This window comes from Tachypleus tridentatus, chromosome 7 (assembly GCF_004210375.1).
Source record: "Tachypleus tridentatus isolate NWPU-2018 chromosome 7, ASM421037v1, whole genome shotgun sequence".
NCBI classification, from domain to species: Eukaryota; Metazoa; Arthropoda; class Merostomata; order Xiphosura; family Limulidae; genus Tachypleus; species Tachypleus tridentatus.
The window spans coordinates 23,700,780-23,718,691 of NC_134831.1; the positions used below are offsets into that span (position 1 = coordinate 23,700,780).

Sequence of the window (17,912 nt, forward strand, 5' to 3'; positions counted from 1 at the left end):
TTTATTTGATACAATTAAAAATGTAAGTGTTAATAATAAGAAACATACCTTTTGTATAAGAAACTCTAATCCATCTTAGAATATTTAAGAAACTGTGAACAAGTAAAAAATTTAAAATATTTGGTTTTACCACATTGTACACCACAATTCCTGTAAAGGATTTAATTTTGATTATGAATTCATTAATATATCAGTTCTCTTTTCCTTTCATAGTACTGGAATAAAGAAAATGTTGCTCCAAAACAAAAACAAAAAATGTCTGCTTTCATAAAAGTCATATGATTTTCAATAACCAGGTATTTAAATAATAGGAATTCCTATAGGAGCCAACTATTCTATTTATATTGCAAATTTACTTTTGTGAGAACCGTTTTGAGATACAATGTTGTAAATACATTTTATCCAATTTTTATTAGATTCTGATGTAGAGGAATATTATTGATAATGATATCAATCTAAATATTTTGCTTTTCCAGTATCTGGCTTGCCCTCTTTAAATAGTAATGTACCATACTCTTCTGTTATAAGCATTATAAATTTTCAATTATATAAATTTTTATGAAATTTGTAATAAATTACAATATTTTCTTATTAATGTTCAAATATTGATGCAAACTTTATTTAATGGATTTAATAATGAAATTAAATCAAATTGTTGAAATATTTTGTGACAAATATATGAATGTATTAAATATATATAAAAAAAGTAAAAAATTAAGGAAATTTTGCTGAATGTTTCTGATAAGTATTTCTAGCTGTTAATAGAGCCATTTAAATAACTCAGCACTACTTTTGTGCAGATGAATACCTTATTAGATAATATAGGCTTGTTTAGAATCTGAAAATTGATAGTTACAATGGACTTAATAGGTGGTGGTTGGGAACTATACTAGTTGGTTTAGATAACTGGTTGGGACTCTCCATATCAGTATAATCTGTCTACTGTGCTGCTACATAATGCTTTACTACTATAATGGGAGCTGGAATACCAATTTCAAAAGATTAGTTTCTCTTACTTACCCTCAAGTGATAGTATCTTATTTTCTTTCTTTACTTTGGAGAGCAGTCACCTTCCAACAACCGTCTGTTGTTGTTGCAGGCAGTGAAGGGTGATATATATCTGGGACACTGTTGCACCCACATTTCACTCTTCTGATATCTGTTTATTTTCATCATTTTATTATTTTATTATTGTTATTCATGAATTTCCAAATTTGAGACTGTGAAATAGAGGTTAAGACTGATAAATGGTGTGTCCCCACTGCAGTGTGAGTCCTACCTCCACAGTCACCTCCAAAACCTAGAGTACATTTGATATCTCCCATTATAGCCTGTACCCTGGGGTTCCTTTTTGATTTAGGCAGCATTTTTTTATTTTGGTTTGGACTTGTTTTTGTTTGTTAGAAAATATCATCAGTCGGAGGTTTGTAATTGCTGTTTTTAATATGGCATTTCCTTTTATTTCACTTGACTCTTGAGTATTAATGTTATACATGTATATATATATATATATACATATCAAAATACTAGGAAAATGAAAATTTTTTTTGTAATGACACGTATGTCACTGAATACATATCTTATAACTGCCTTGAATTTTTTTATTCTGTTATTGCATGCTTTACTTTCTTAAAGATTTGATTTTCAGCTGGAAGTTATATTCTCAAGGTAATATATAACTAGTGTATCTGAAGCAAAATTGTGTATAGTGTAAAAAAATTAAGGAAAGAAATCCAGCTGTGCTATATTTTATACAGTATGCATCAACAACATGTATCCTAAAAATAGAAAAAAGTAACAAGAACAGTTAATGCAATATTTTGTATGATGTAAATGTTACATGCATGTATACAACCTGTGTAAAAGTTATTCTGTTTTGTATAACTAATTTTTTATTTTCAGGAGAACAACAAGAATTGAAGTATTAAAACAAGGCAGTAGTTCTCTGTACTTATCTTTTATCACACCACATACTAATGACAGTGGTACCTATACATGCACAGCAATTTATGATAGTTCTGAGCAGCTAGCAGAGTCAATTCATGTCACTTTTTATCGTAAGTTTGTATTTTTGATAATTTTTGCACATATTATACATGAAACGAGTGAGTTATAATTTCTTCTTGACAAAAAAGTAATTAAACAAATTGAAAGAAAATTCATCTGTAAACTACTTTAATATATATTTATCAATGACATATTTTTTGTATATGTATTAAATTCTGTTGTTTAATATTATTGTCAGTTTTAAAAATTAGTGACTGAATTGTTAATTTTTGTTAGTAATCTGTAGAATTATGTATAGGTACAAGTTTTCTGATTTAAGTGTTTAATTTTCATCCTTCAATTATTAATTAAACTAAATTTATTAACTCTCTCTTTATGTGTCTTTAAAGTTGCACATTGATTTTCCCTTTTGAACTTCTTGAGAATGAAACAAGCTAAATCGCTAAACTTTCCATTTAATTGCATATACATGTACATCAATGACTGTTACAAGAGAACAGTGCATATCATTTTCAGCATTTTATGTCAAATTGTACTAATTTCTGTGAAAAAGTAGTGGCACATTGGATGCTCATGGATATAGTGGTGTTACTTAACAGTGCCATCTGTGACAGTCTGTCCATGCTATGATTCAACTAATTGAAAGGTTTTGTTTTTACTGTATAGTAGCATGAAGAAATCACAGGCAGTATCTGGCATTTGTTTTTTGCATAGTTCTGTATGCAGTATATTTTATTTTGCAAAATTTTTCTGGAGAATTTTAAAGAAAAAACATTATTAAGTTTCATCATACTATGATATTAAAACCATTATTTAGAAATGTATGATTTTAATAATAGAAGTTAATATTGTTTAGATTATATCCAAGATTTCACTTATATGAATTTACAAAATGTATCCTAGAGATAAGTAAACGAATGCAAAAAATGACATATTAAGATTGTTCCTAATGTAAGGTATACTATATTATTTACTTATTGTTACTTTTTTTGACAGTTTGTTATACGATTTAGTATACCAGATATCATTACATTCTAATTCTATTTTTATCATTATAAAGATATATTTTTATTGTTACTTTGATATGTATATTGAAGACTAATATACAGGTGCTAGGTATTCATCAGCTGAGCATGATAAGGTTGCAGAATCTTCTTCTACTTCTACACTCTGGTTCTGCCAGGCCCTCTGCTTTGAAGATGCTGGACCCTGTCTGCAATCAGAGGCCTTGGTTCTGCATGGAAGCTTTCTACAATGAGTTCCTAAAACTTCCTCCTCACCTCTGTTATTTGCAACTTTCTTTGCAGTATGCTACCAAGCTTTTATCCTTGCCACTGAATTTCATTGGGGTTGCATGTTTCTTCCTTATTTGGCTATGCTCTTTCATAATAGGTGGTCTGCCTTTCTTTCATTTGGCCTTCATAGTCCAAACACAGCACCCCTCAGTGTGGATTCCTGTATGTGGTGAGGGGACCTCCCAGGTAAGGTTGTGTTATTTCAGTTTACCTTCTGTGGGATCTAAACATCTATTTACATGTTTGCCATATGTGGTGACCTGTGAAGGGGAGGAGAGGATCCTGGTGGTTGAGGGGTCCAACCCTAACACATCATTTTGGCCTTGAATTCCTGTAGACGGGCAGCCATGGGGTGGTCTCCCTAGGGTCAATTGGCTGTTCCATTTGGGCTAGGGTCAACCAAGTACCAGTGTTGGAGGTTCTCAACAGGTGTTGTGGACATTGCGTCTGATGCTGGTGTTTGAGTACAGTGCTCATGAAACCCTGGCATTGCTGCAGTGTCCTTGCTTGACATTGTAGTGCTTCCCCTCGTAGGGCTCCATGGTGGATGGAGTCAGTGTGCACCGAAATTTCCTTTTTTCTTATGGATCCTCCAAATAAAAATTTAAATAAAATAGTGAAAAACCAGTCCATAGGTAAATGATCATGTCTTGAAGTTTCTGAGCAGCAATCTTCAACATCTGTAACACCTGTTGTACCTCATTTTCTTATACTGCATTCTCTTTCAGACAAACCTTTAGGGCGGATGTCTCCTTTTTTCATTCAGAAGGGACTAGAGGGACTTGCTGGCTCTCCAAAGTCAGTAGAGAAGATTTGCTCTGGTGACATATTGGTGAAACATCCACATCTGAACACAGTGTACTCCTCTTGCATTCAAAGGTGATTAGGGATATACCTATTGAGGTTACACCTCATGCTACTTTGAATTCATCATGAGGAGTTATTGTTGAGAGGGATTTGAAGAACATCCCCGAGTCAGAGATTCTTGCTGGTTTCTCTGCTCTAGGAGTTTCTGCAGTGAGTTGTATCCCCACTTGCAACGATGGAATTATGATGCTGATCAGTATTCTCATTCTAACATTTACATCACCACATTCACCTACTACCATCAAGGCAGGCTATCTTGATTGCAGGGTACAGCCATACATTCCAAACCCTCGGATGTTTCTAGTGTCAGCACTTCCATCACTTGATGACATCATATCATGGTTCCTTGATATGTGCTAGTTGTTGTGGCAAGGACCACGATGGCTATGAGTGTGAAACAGACCCTCATTGCTTCAATTGCAATGGCTCTCACCTGTCCTACTTTTGTTATTGCCCTAAATGGTTGGAAGAGAAAAGGGTGCAGCATTTGAAAACAATTCAAAACATCATTTACCCTGAGGCTGTCCACCACTTCATCTCAGATGTATGCTGCTGCACTTCGTTTCACTACTGCAATGGGAGTGCAGTTGGATCTCTCTGTGCTTCCAAAAGAATTGTTCTCAAACCAAATGAAAAGTCTTTTGACCTTCATGGTTAAAAAAGATGATGGATCATCTTCAACACTCATCTCTGTCCTTAACATACATTCCAGCAAATCCCAAGATTCTCTTCTTTTAGTTCCAGGTGCAAGCATTTCCTTGGATACATCTTCTCCCATCCTAAGATGTAAAACAATCATTCATTTATGTCCTTAGTTGTTGGAATCCTTTTCCAACAGCAAAGACCTGCCCAATCAACCCAGAGCAGGATCCATGAAGGTTGACAGACCTCCCTCAAATAACGAGAGTAAAGAAAAAAGACGTGGTCATAAACAGAGGGGCTGTCCACCCAATACTCCTACACATAAATAAAAATGGCCACCTTGATACAATGGAACTGTTGAGGTTTACGTTCGAATATGGATGATAACAAAACTCTAATTGCTTCCTACCATCCTGTATGTCTTTCGTTACAGGAAACTTTTCTGAAACCTGTTGATACAGTCACCTTTTGGCAGTTTTCTTTGTACAGAAATGACATACTGTGTGATGGATGAGTGCATGGATGGGTGCTACTGTTGGTTGATCAGCATGTGCCCACCCTTTCTTTGCTACTTGACACACCCTTGGAGGTCATAGCCATCCATCACTGTTTGTTCTCTCTACCTGTTGCTAAGAGAGACCTATGATCAATCAGACCCTTGATGCTCTCATTGAACAGTTACTGTCTCCCTTTTTTAATCCTGGGTTTCTTTAATGGACATCATCCCCTCTGGGGAAGTGCTGATATTGATGGGAGAGATTGCTCTGTGGAGCATATGCTCTCTCATCACAACCTTTCTCTTTTCAGTAGTGGCTCTCATACTTAATTTTGTGCTCCTAATCAGTCCTTTACTGCTAATGATCTCTCAGTTTGCTACCCTTCACTATTCTCCCACTTTTCATGGAGGGTTGGCAATAATCCACGAGGCAGTGATCATTTTCATATAATATTGAGAGAGACTGGCTGTGGTCAGTGCCACTCGATTTGTATGCTCTGGTGGAAGCAACATCAATCAAACTGGCTGTCTTTCCCTGCTCTCATAGAACTTGATCCTACCATATTCCGTAGTCCATCAATAGATGACTGTGTGGCAGCAGTAACTGACTGTATTGTACAGGCAGCTGCTCAAAGTATTCCGAAGACATCTACACATTTCCACAATATTCTCGTCTGTGGTAGAATCCTGCCTGTCACATGGCATGGAAAGCTCAGAAACGGGTCTGGGATAATTTTCGTAGGTATCCCACACTCTCGCACTGCATCACTTTCCAGTAGGCCCATGCACATGCTCAGTGGGTAAGACATCAAAGCCAGAAGGAATCTTGGATTAAGTTTGCAATCAGCATATCTTTTACCACTAGTTCCAAAGTCATATGGGACAAGATTCTGATGGTCAGTGAACAACATAATTCTCTCACCCTCTCGATTTGTTCTCTGATGGCTGGAAGTAGTTGATACCTGGAGCATTGCCGATACTGTAGGTGAAAGCTTTTACCAGGTATCTAGCACTTCTGCTTCTTCCTCCACCTTCTTAGCCATCAAGACTCGGGCAGTGTGATCATATCTTTTCTTTTTAAACTGGCCCTTCATTGGTCAGGCAGTACATCAGTCAGACATGATGATGTACACTATGAAATGCTGTGCTATCTATCTCCTGCTTCTCTTGCTATTCTTCTCATTTATTTTAACTGGATCTGGCAGGAGAATGTTTTTCCTGATGCCTCATGCCAGGCTATTGTCCTACCTTTCTCTAAGCCTGGGAAGGATCCCAAAATTCCTTCAAACTACCATCCAATTGCTTTGATGAGCTGTCTTTGTAAGACCTTAGAGAGGATGGTTAATGCTCATCTTGTTTAGTTCCTCGAATCAAACAACCTCTTCACACCCACCCAGTGTGGATTCTGACGACAGGGCTCCACCATGGACCACCTGATTCAACATGAAATGTCAATCAGAGAAGCCTTTCTCAAATGACAACATCTTGTATCAACATTCTTTGACATTGAAAAGACTTTTGATACAACATGGAGGTATGGCATTTTGCAAGACCTCCATATGTGGGTTACGTGGCCATTTGCCCATTCTTGTTAAAAATTTTTTAAAGGACAGACGATTCCAAGTTTGTGTGGGTTTGACACTTTCCCATTCTTTTCTACAGGAACTTGGAGTTCTGCAGGGCTGTGTTTTGAGTGTCACACTTTTCAGTATAAAGATTAATACCATCACTGAATAATTCCCTCTTACTGTTGCAAATGGGTTCTATGTCAATGAGTTTCACATCTCATGTCAGTCGTTAAACATGAGGTATATTGAGTGGCAGCTACAGACTGCCCTTAATCGTTTACCTAAGTGGACCACAGCAAATGGCTTTAATTCATCTCTCTTTTAAACAGTTTGCATGCACTTTAGATGCTAACATGGTATTCACCCTGATCCTTAACTCTGTATTGGTGAAGTTGTTCTGCCTGTGGTCCCTGAAGCAGTTTCTGGGGCTTCTCTTTGACCGTAAGGTGACAACAAGTACCTACAGGTCTGAAAAGCACTGAACACCTTCCATGTCCTCTATTCCACCACTTGAGGAGCAGATTGATTTTTCATGCTAAAGATATATCATACTCTTATTTGATCAAAATTCGACTGTGGATCATTGATCTGTGGCTCTGCCAGGACCTCGGCCTTAAAAATGCTGGACCCCATTCATCGTTAAGGACTTCAGCTCTGCACCAGGGCTTTCTGCACTTCTCCAGTTCAGAGCTTACACACAGAATCTTATGAACCTTCTTTGCACCTCTGCCATTTGCAACTGTCTTTACTATATGCTTCAAAACTTCATTCCTTACCAAAGCATCCCATGTGTTTTCCTTCCACAGTTGGCCATACTTTTTCAGAACAGACAATCTGCCATTACTCCTTTTGGCCTTTGTATCCAGGTGCAGTTGGATGAATTGGATAACATTGCTGTATCCACTGGTCAGCCCATCCCACCATGGTTTCTTACAGTCCCCAAATGTGACCTATCTTTAAGTCATCTGAAAAAAACCAGACAATCCCAATTGCAAATACTGTTTTATTTATACAGATGGTTTGAAATCAGGTGATTGTGTGAGCTCTGCTATGGTTTGTTGTAGTTTGGTGGTTGTGAGCTGAATTTCTTATACAGATTATGTATTCACTGCTAAAATGTACTCCATTTCTCTTGTTCTGGATCACAGAGAAGCAAAGCAGTACTCAAATTGCACTATTTATACTGACTTGCTTAGTTCTCTACTGGCCCTGGAATCGCTTCATGTTAATTCACACCCTGTTCTAGCCAATATTCAAAACTGACTGACCCATTTCTCTTTAACATTTACTTTCATCCAGTTTTTCTGGATACTGGGCCACCTTGGTATTTGTGGGAACAATCTCACTGACACTGCTGCTAAATCTGTCTACTCTGGCACTGTCATTGCTGTGCCTGTTCCATACATGGACCATGGTCTTGTGTTCAAGGCAAAGCTCAATGCCACTTGGCAGTCGACTAGGAGTGAGCAATGTGAAAACAAGCTGTTTGAAATAAAACCCTCTTTTGGACGTAGGCCTTCTTGCTTCCTTCAGGATCAGAAAGAGGAAGTTTTAACTAGACTACTCATTGGTCATAGTTTTTTTAACTCATTTTCTTTTATCCAGGACTGATGCACCAATGTGTTGTCTGTGTAACACTCGGGTAACAATAAGCCACATTTTACTGCCTTGCTATTGTTATGACTCTCAATGATGGCACCATTTTAAACATGTTTTGTCCCAAGGTATATCTGTAATGTTAGATAGTGTTATTGGCAATGGTGACACTGTCCACCTTATAAATGTTTTTATTTTTTAAAGGACATTAATCTTTTTTATGCTATTTAAGTTTTTTTAATTTCTCCTTTAGACCTTTTTGAATATGATTCCGTTTTAAGAATCAAACTACATCTAGTTTTATTTGAAATTAGAAAATGGCCATAATGTCAAATAACTCAAAACCAGGACTGGAAAGGTCAACTTCAGGTGACTGACGGTGGTTTTTGTACTTACCTGTTAGTCTTCCTGGTGAGTTATGATAATTACAGTTATGCTACAGAAAGTCCTTTACAACTTGTATTACTGTAGTTTTTCTTTTACCACTGTAGACTAGATGTAAAAATTAGTTTTCATGCTATTTATATTTTTTTAAATTCAAAAATTAAACTTTGTTTTGTTTTACCTCAATTTGTTTTTATGAATTTTACTAATTTTTATATTAATTTTTACTGGATGTTTGGCACAGATAGTCTGGTTGCTTTGTGCCATAAAATACCAAACTAACCAAACATAGCTGGCTGAATTAGGTCTGTCGTTGGATGATATTGCTCTATCCAGTGATCAACCAATCACACCATGGGTCATTACCTGCCTCACTTGTGACATTTCTTGAGTCATCTGAGGAAGACTGATACTCCAAGTATCAGCACAGTTTGCTGAAAATATTTTTACAATACTTCTGTTCTTTTTTTCTCAAATGGTTGAAACCAGATCACTATATGGACTCTGCAATGTTTGTTGTGGCTCAGTGGTTGCTCCAAGATCCATTCTACAGTTTATTCATTCACTGCCAAGATGTGTGCTATTTCTCTTGCCTTGAATCATATAAAAGCTGTGTAATGCATTGACTGTACTATTTACACTGACTCTCTTAGTTGTCTGCTGATTCTGGAATCTCTCAACATTAGTTCTCACATTGTTCTGATTCATATTCATATATGACTGGCCCATTTTTCTCTATTTTCTGTTTGTCAAGTTTTTCTGGACAATTGGTGACATCAGTATTCACAGGAACAACTTTGCTGACATCAAAGCTAAGTCTGTCTGCATCAATTCTTGGACAAGGCAGTTTTTCTTCCTATCAAGCCAATTGTGTATATGACTATAATCACCTCCTTACAGTAGTGGAACTCAAATTTGCTCTTCATTGGTTGGACCTAATGATATTTACTATGAGATGCCGCATCATCTCTCTCTTGTCTCTTTTTCTGGTTGTTTTTAACCAAATCTGATAGGAGAATGTTTTTTCTGATGTTTAATGCTATACTGTTGTCCTCCCTTTCTCTAAGCCTTAGAAGCATCCCAAGATTCCTTGTAATTATCAGGCAGCATTCAACTTGATTGTATGTGTTGAGCCTAATGGTGCTCACTATAAGATGCTGTGCCATCTCTCTTTTGCTATTCTTTTGGTTCTTTTGATCTGATAGAAAAATGTTTTTTCTTGATGCTTAGTGCCAGACAATTGCCTTTCTTTTTCTAAGCCTTTTAAGAATCCCAAGATTCCTTTTAAGTAGCATTTAGTTGCTTTGACTAGCTGTCTCTGTAGGGTCTTGGAGAGGATGGTTAATATTCCTATTGTTTGGTTTCTTGAATCAAATAAGTTCCTCTCACCCACACTTTGTGGGTTTTTTTGACAGAGCTCCAGCATGGACCACCTGATTCAACTTGCAACCTTTATCACAGAAACTTTCCTCATGAGAGAACATTTTGTTTTTGTGTTCTTTGCCCTTAGAAGGGTTCGGTTCGTGGCATTATGTGGATATTCATCATTTTGAGGGACCTCCACTCATTTGGATTATATGGTCATTTGCCAATTTTTATTCAGAACTTTTTACTGGATAGGCAATTCTAAGTCCATGTCTGTTTGACTATTATGTTCTTTTATACAGGAACTTGGAGTCTCTCAGGGCCATATCTTGAATGTCACACTCTTCTGTATGAAAATTAATGCTATCACCACCCAACTTAGGATTCTACTTTGACAACTTCCTCATTTTTTGTTGGTCATTGAACATTAGGTTTATTGATTGATAGCTTCAATCTGCTTTCTATAGCTTGTTGAAGTAGATCACAGCAAATGATTTTACTTTTTCTTTTTCCAAAATCATTCATTTATAATTTTTCATAATCAGGGCCTACAATGTGATTCTGAGCTCTGTTTTGGTGATGATGTTCTATCTGTAGTTCCTGAGACAAAGTTCTTTGGGTCTATCTTTGACTATGTGTTTACTTTCTTTCCTCACATAAAACAGCCATACATCAAGTGTACGGGCACTGAACATCTTTCATGTCCTCTCTTCCATCTCTTGGAGAATGGATTGGTGACCTCATTCAATCCAAAATGGATTATGGATTTCTGGTTTATAGTTGTGCCAAGATCTTGGCCTTGAAGATGCTGGATCCTATTCACCATTTGAGGCTACAGGTCTGTATTGGATCTTTCTGCACTTCTCCAGTCCAGAATCTGTACATCAAGTCCTATGAACGTCCTTTTCACCTCCACCATTTGCAACTTTCTCTACAGTATGCTACCGAGCTTCAGTCCTTACCACAACATTCTGCCTGGGATTCTGCCTTCCTCAATGATACATACTCTTTCAGAATAAATCATCTCCAGTTTCTTATTTTGGCCTTTGTATCAAGATGTAATTGTATGAATTGGGTCTCGCATTGGATGATGCTGCTATCCCCAGTGATCAGCTCACCATGGCTTATTTCCATCCCTAAATTTGACCTTTTCTTGAGTAATCTGAAAATGGTGGATACTCCAAATTGGAAGCATCATCTTCTGTTCACTGAACATCTGTTAAATGATCCTTTTGTTCCCATTTACATGGATGATTTGAAATCAGTTAACTCTCTAGGCTCTGCCATGATTTGCTATGGCTTGGTAGATGCTCACAGGATCCCCTCTACAGTGTCTGTGTTCACTGTATTATTACATTTTATAATAATTTTCCTTTTGAAGTTTCTACCAGTTCTTTGGCACAGATAGCTTATTTACTTTGCACTAATGCATACCAAACAACCAACAACTCTGAAAATTCCACAGTAGTATCTCATATTTCTGTCAAGGAAACACACACATCCTCAAGACCTTTGTTTTTGTGCCTCAAATCTTCTTACTGCATTCATTCTCATTGTATCAGCCTTTAACCATGTTATGTTCCAGGAGTGATGAATTTAATTGCAGATCACTTGTCTCAATCCAACTGGATTCTTCTGACGGAATGGATGTTACATGACGAGATTTTTTGAAGGATTTGCTCTCAGTTTAGGTCTCCAAAGATCAATTCTTTGGCAACTCATTAGAATTCTCAACTGCAGTTGTTGTGGTGTCCAATACTTTATCCTCAAGCATTGGCATTTGATGTGTTTTGTCAGAACTGGACAGGTTTACATCTGTATGCCTTTCCCCTGCTTTAGCTATTGCCCTGAGTTCTAACTATGGTTTGTTCTACTCCCTGTCAAATTCTCTTGGTTGCACAATATTGAGTTGCTCAAGCATGTTTTCTGCATCTGCAGGAATGTCCACCTCTACCTCTTTCACATTGGTAGTCTCTGTTGAGACATTCTCCACTCAGATGTATGGAAACTCAATATTCATGCTTGGAAGTTATGTAGTCATTTGCCTGATATAAATGTTTAACTTTCAAAGTTCTTCTGTATTTAACTAAATATTTCCATAGGCCAATCATGACTGTTTATCAGCAGAAGTGGAATGTGTATTAAGAGTAATTTTAAACCATCCAAAAGTATCCACTATATCCCATTTTCTTTCTTGAATATTTGAGAAGGGTCTTGCTTTGTCTCATGTGGCTTTATATAAGACCTTTGTATCTACTATATGTATGTAAAAACGACTGGTATGGGTAGAGAAAGCACTGTGTAGAAGAGCAAACAATGTTTCAACCTTCTTTGGTCATCATCAGGTTCACAAAGAAAGAAAGAAAGAGATAACTGACCAATAGCTGACCACATGTTTATACTTTTCACAGAAAACAAAAACAACAAGAAAACAACCAACAGAAAGAAGACAACTTTGACAATTCTGTAGACATCCAAAAGCCAAACTTCCCAGAAAAAATTTAAAATTTATATTTTCCAGAAACACCTGAAAACATCTTAAACAATTTTTTCAAAGAAATTTCTCACAAAACCATCAACATAATTTCGCAAAACAGAAAACTAAAAACCAACCTTACAAAAAGAGACATTAATTACATTAAAAACCAAAAACAAGTCCAAAACATTAAAGTTCTTGAAACAGATAAAGAAAATGCTATAATCTTAATGAACACGAATGAATATATCCAAAAAATGAAGAACATCCTATTTGACACAAACAAATTTAAACCAATACACACAAATCTAACAAAGACACATGAAACACAACTAAACAAAATACTACTAAAAATGAAAAGCATATACGGCATCCCCAGACCTCATAAACCAGATTGTCCATTATGACCAATAATGTCCACATATGAATCATTTAATTACAATCTTGGCATGGGTATTCTCCAAATACGTAACATCAGCCAGCTCATTCATCAAAGACTTTTAATTTCAAATCCATCCTTAATCAACTTAACCATAAACCCTTAATGGTCAGTTTCTATGTCATATCCCTCTTTACAGAAGTCCCAACCACTAAAGTTTGCAAGATGGCATTAGAACTCTATATCCAAGACCCTAACCCATCAATAGACTTTCGCAGCATCCAATTTGAAACTCTCATAGAATTCACCATGATGAAGACAAACTTCATGTTCAACAACCACGACTGCATACAAACAAAGGGCCTGTGCATGGGCAATCCAGTATTACCAGTCCTAGTCAATATTTTCATGGCACTAGTTGAAACACAAGCAATGAGCACAGCATTACATCCACTACTATATTGGTACAGATATGTAGAAGACACAATTGCAGGATTCACATCTACAGAACACACACTTAATTTTTTTCAATCACATTAATTCTATGCATCCCAACATGAACTTCACATGTAAATAGGAAAAAAGCAATCAAATATTTTTTCTTAACCTCAAAATTACAAGAACCGACACACAATTCAAAACAGAAATCCACCAAAAAATCAACAATACTGGACTATACATTCCTTGGTATTCAACACATGAAACAAAACAAAAACTCAACATACTAAAAAACCAAATAAACACAGCCATTACACTCTGCTCACCAGATAAAATTAACGATGAATTAGACAAAATAAAACAATACTTCATCAACACCGATAAGTTTCCTCCACAAACTGTAGAAAACATTATACACACACACCTAGACAGAAAGCAAAATCAATTGACAAAAGTAAATATATCTCACGAATAAAAAAAATCACGAAACCATATACTGCTACATACTATATATTCCCAAAATCAGCAGAAAAATAACCAATATTTGGCAAAAAACTAGTAACAAAATATGACATTTCGGTTTATACCCAATTAATTAAAAAACCAGGCATAAAACTAAGGTCTGTACTATATAAAAACTACACTGACAAACACAACACCAACATTATTTATAAAATACAATGTAATAACTGCCATGACTTCTATATTGAAGAAACAAGTAGAAAAATGGAAACCAGATTCACAGAACACAAAAAGTCACCTTCACACACTTTTGAACACTGCAAATCAAATAAACACAACATTACCATAACAACAAACATAAACAAATGCAAAATGGAAGAAGCCTTACTTATACAACAGCTCAAGCTTAAAATAAACCAATACAAAGGAATACCTTTATACCTATATTAATAAATATAATGTAACGTCTAAGCACGCCTTCTACATTCCTACACTCAGTTACACAACTGCCTTCAAACATGTGGTCAGCTGTCAGTCAATTACCTCTTTTTTTCTTTGTGAACTTGATGATGACCGAAGAAGGTCGAAACATTGTTCTCTCTTCTACATAGCACTTTTTCTATGTATATTTTTCTCTGCAAGTGGGTTTTTCTCATCTTCAGAAACTTGTATCCACTAGTTTTAGATATTTCAATTACTGGAAGGTTGTTTTTTTTAATTCCCAATTGTATCAGGTATGCTAAAATCCTTTTGCATTCTTCAGCCCAAATGACCTTTCTTCAATTACCAAATTGAGATTTTACAATTATTTTACATGTATTGTCGTATCCTTTTGATACTTCAGCTTAATGGTTTTTTGTATTACTTTTCTTTTAAATTGTATTTTTTTTTGTTGTTGGCTTGTGCATGTCATCCATTATTTGCAATCCATTTGCTTCAGGTTCTTTTATCATTCCATATTTGTCCTACTTTGCCCTGATAGGTCTTTTCTTTTCAAGATACTGGCAGCAAGGGAAGGGGAAAGATCTTTCTCACTAATTCATTTGCCAGCTGTTTCTCTCCTTTATAACCACTCCAATCCTGATCATTTGTTGTGTCCTGTCAGGCCCTCAAGTGTTATGTGGCTCATAATAACTCATTTTGAGGTACAAAGAACTGATTGTTCATTCAGTGGGATTATTCTCTTTACCATGTTTTACCTTCAATTACCCTCACAAAGTGGGCTTGCAAACTGATTCACATGGCCAATGATGGATTATCATTGTAGGAGAGGAATAATTTATGTGTCACATTTCATCAGATTTAACATATCTCTATGTTATTAGCCACCCAGTTAAATAGCCCTCTGGAAGACATTGTGCTGGCTGTTATGTGGACTACTACTAATGCTTTCCTATATCATTTCTATATGATCTGGTAGTTTCCTCTTCTGAGTTTTTTTTTTACTAACCCCTGTAGTTGTTTTGAACACATCTGTTAGACTTTAACCAGAGGTGCGTATTTTCCTCAGTCATATACTCTTTTATTTCTGGGGTACATTTATTTTTCACTGGATCCCACTTTGTGGCAAGTGTTGCCTAGGCAGGTCTGCTTTCTCTTCTCAATGCTGCACTATCAACTTTCACTATAATTACTACAAGTTGTAACAGACTCTATCAAAATGGGGGGTTCCATAAGACCATCTATGTACCTATAGAATGGTATTACCTTATCATGTAAAAGTATGAGTAAAACTAAAAGGCACTGCTCAACCCTGCAAATCTTCAGGTTAAATAAATTGAGATTGGTTTGCTTTTAAAAATGTAGGAAACTTTGTTCACCTATCGCATAATTTTCAGTGCACTGTTCCTCAGGACTCCCCAATGCATTTTACCCCTTCCCAGACTTTTCTGGTTGAGTTTAGGAATCCTTACCACCTGAAGTTTCTAGTTGCTGGGATTGGTAGATGGAGGTGTTTCCTCCAGAGTGTTTGAGTGTGTTCCTCCACTCTTGTAGAGGAGTGCAAGCTTTGAGTATCTCCTGTTTGGGATCTTGCATATTTTCCCCAGGTGTTGGTAGGAATGCAACCAGCTTCTGTGTGTGCCTACTGATACTTTCAGCTAAGATTTGACATGAAGCTCTCAGTTGAGGAGTGCATGACCCTTTTCTTTGATCAAGGTCACTTTTGTATATTCTTTTGTAAGGTGATCCACTTTCTCCTCATAATTTCAAATCAGAAGTGGTGTGATCCTAGGTCCTTGGTTAGCACAATTTCCACATCCTTTCCATAATTCTAGGAGCAAGCAAAATACTCCTAGTCCTCTTGGTTAGGGAATGAGGATGAATGTTCATAATTCCAAACTGGATAAGTTCTGTTCCTTTGGTAGAGTATGGCATACGTAACCCCACATGCTGAGCCTAGGGTGTTGCCTTTTGAATTTCTTCAGGTGGAGGAGGAAGTTTGTCCATTTAAGTTGGGGCTGGCCTATATACTGACAATTATTCAAATACTATTCCACCTTTGAAGTGGGAACTAAGTTCCAGGTGAGGAGCATACCTGTTTTGGATGTAGTGAGGCTCTCCCACTCTTGTACCATTTTTATTTTGGTATACTTCTGTTTTATGCAGGTGCGTTTTGTATGGATCATGTCAGCACTGCCCCCTCCACCTTCTCAGTGTGGGATTCTAGTTATAATGAGTTTTTTTGAAATAAAATAAGTGAAAGGGGTGGGATGAGAGTTTGTCGACCTTGTAGGACCTTTCCCTGACATATACACCTCTATATACAACATTATAGAATTTAGTTATACAGTTGTAACTTCAAAACATAGCACAATGTAAAACAAACATTAAATTTGTATTCTCAAGATGGCTGGTATGGGTATTAAAACTTTATTTTAATGAAAGTTTTAATACCCATACTAACCATCTTGAAAATTAATTTTTACTTCAAGTGGGTTTGTAGTTGTCTTGAAGAACATTAGATTTACATTTTATTTAGTACTCATTTACCAAGAGGAGTCAACAGTGGGTGTTATAAGTCACTTGCCTTTCTTCTAGTCAGTAGTTCAAAATTAGTGACAGTGACAAATTATCTTAATAGGTTTGCAATTACAGAGAGAAGATGAGTAAATGTAGCAATAGCCTGAACCAAACTTGAGATCCTTAAATTATGAAGCATCCCCCTCAATCACTTATGTAGCTTTGTGCTTAATAACCAACAAATGTAATAGTAATATTTCAGTTACTTGATTGTTTTTGTTCTGATAAGTTTAATTATAAATTCTATTAATTGATTGTTGGTATAATAAAGAATGGCAATAATCAGAAACACTCATTTCTACAAGTTGATTTTTTTCTTCACATAATTGATTAGTTGTAATTTTGATTAATTAATTAATCTCTTGATAACTCAAAATTTGATATAACTTGGCATCCCTAGAAAATATGCAAGACAAGTTCTTACAAATTCTCCTAAGGAAACAGCTGTCTTATCAAAAAATTTGATTTATAATAAGAGAAATATACATTTATTTGTTTAGAGCATAAGGCCATTCAGCAGACACAAATATTAACTGTTTGTAGATGGTTTATAATTAAATGTAATACTTCTCTTTTAACAAATCCTGAAAGAGAGAGTATGTGACAGTAGTGTATAGCAATTTATGTTTGCAAAACAAGTTGTGATTTTGGAGGTGAGAGGAAATTACTTAAATAACTCTAAATTTTTGATAACTCATTACGGCTTTACCCTCGTGTTCTGATATATCGAGTAATTACTGTAAGTTATGTGACACTAATAGATAATTATTTGTATAAATTAAATCATCCAGATTTACTAGCAAATGGGATGAAACTAGGTGTGTTCTATTCCTGCATTGAAAATTATGTAATTTAGTTTACAATCATTGAGAGTAGTGTTAAGTTTTTATATATTTTACTTGTTTAGTCCAAAACT

General features: G+C 35.9%; 1 protein-coding gene across 9 annotated transcripts in view; it reads left to right on the forward strand.

Moving 5' to 3' along the window:
- Positions 1–17,912, forward strand: part of LOC143255309 (fasciclin-2-like) — a 132,624-nt gene that overhangs the window by 28,820 nt on the left and 85,892 nt on the right. For all 9 annotated transcript variants that reach the window (XR_013030536.1, XR_013030538.1, XR_013030537.1 and 6 more), the window contains exon 3: positions 1,903–2,057. Coding sequence is in view for 4 of the 9 variants with exons in the window: in XM_076510768.1 (XP_076366883.1) it covers positions 1,903–2,057 (155 nt within the window). In the remaining 5 variants the exon portion in view is untranslated. The remainder of the gene's footprint in view (positions 1–1,902; positions 2,058–17,912) is intronic.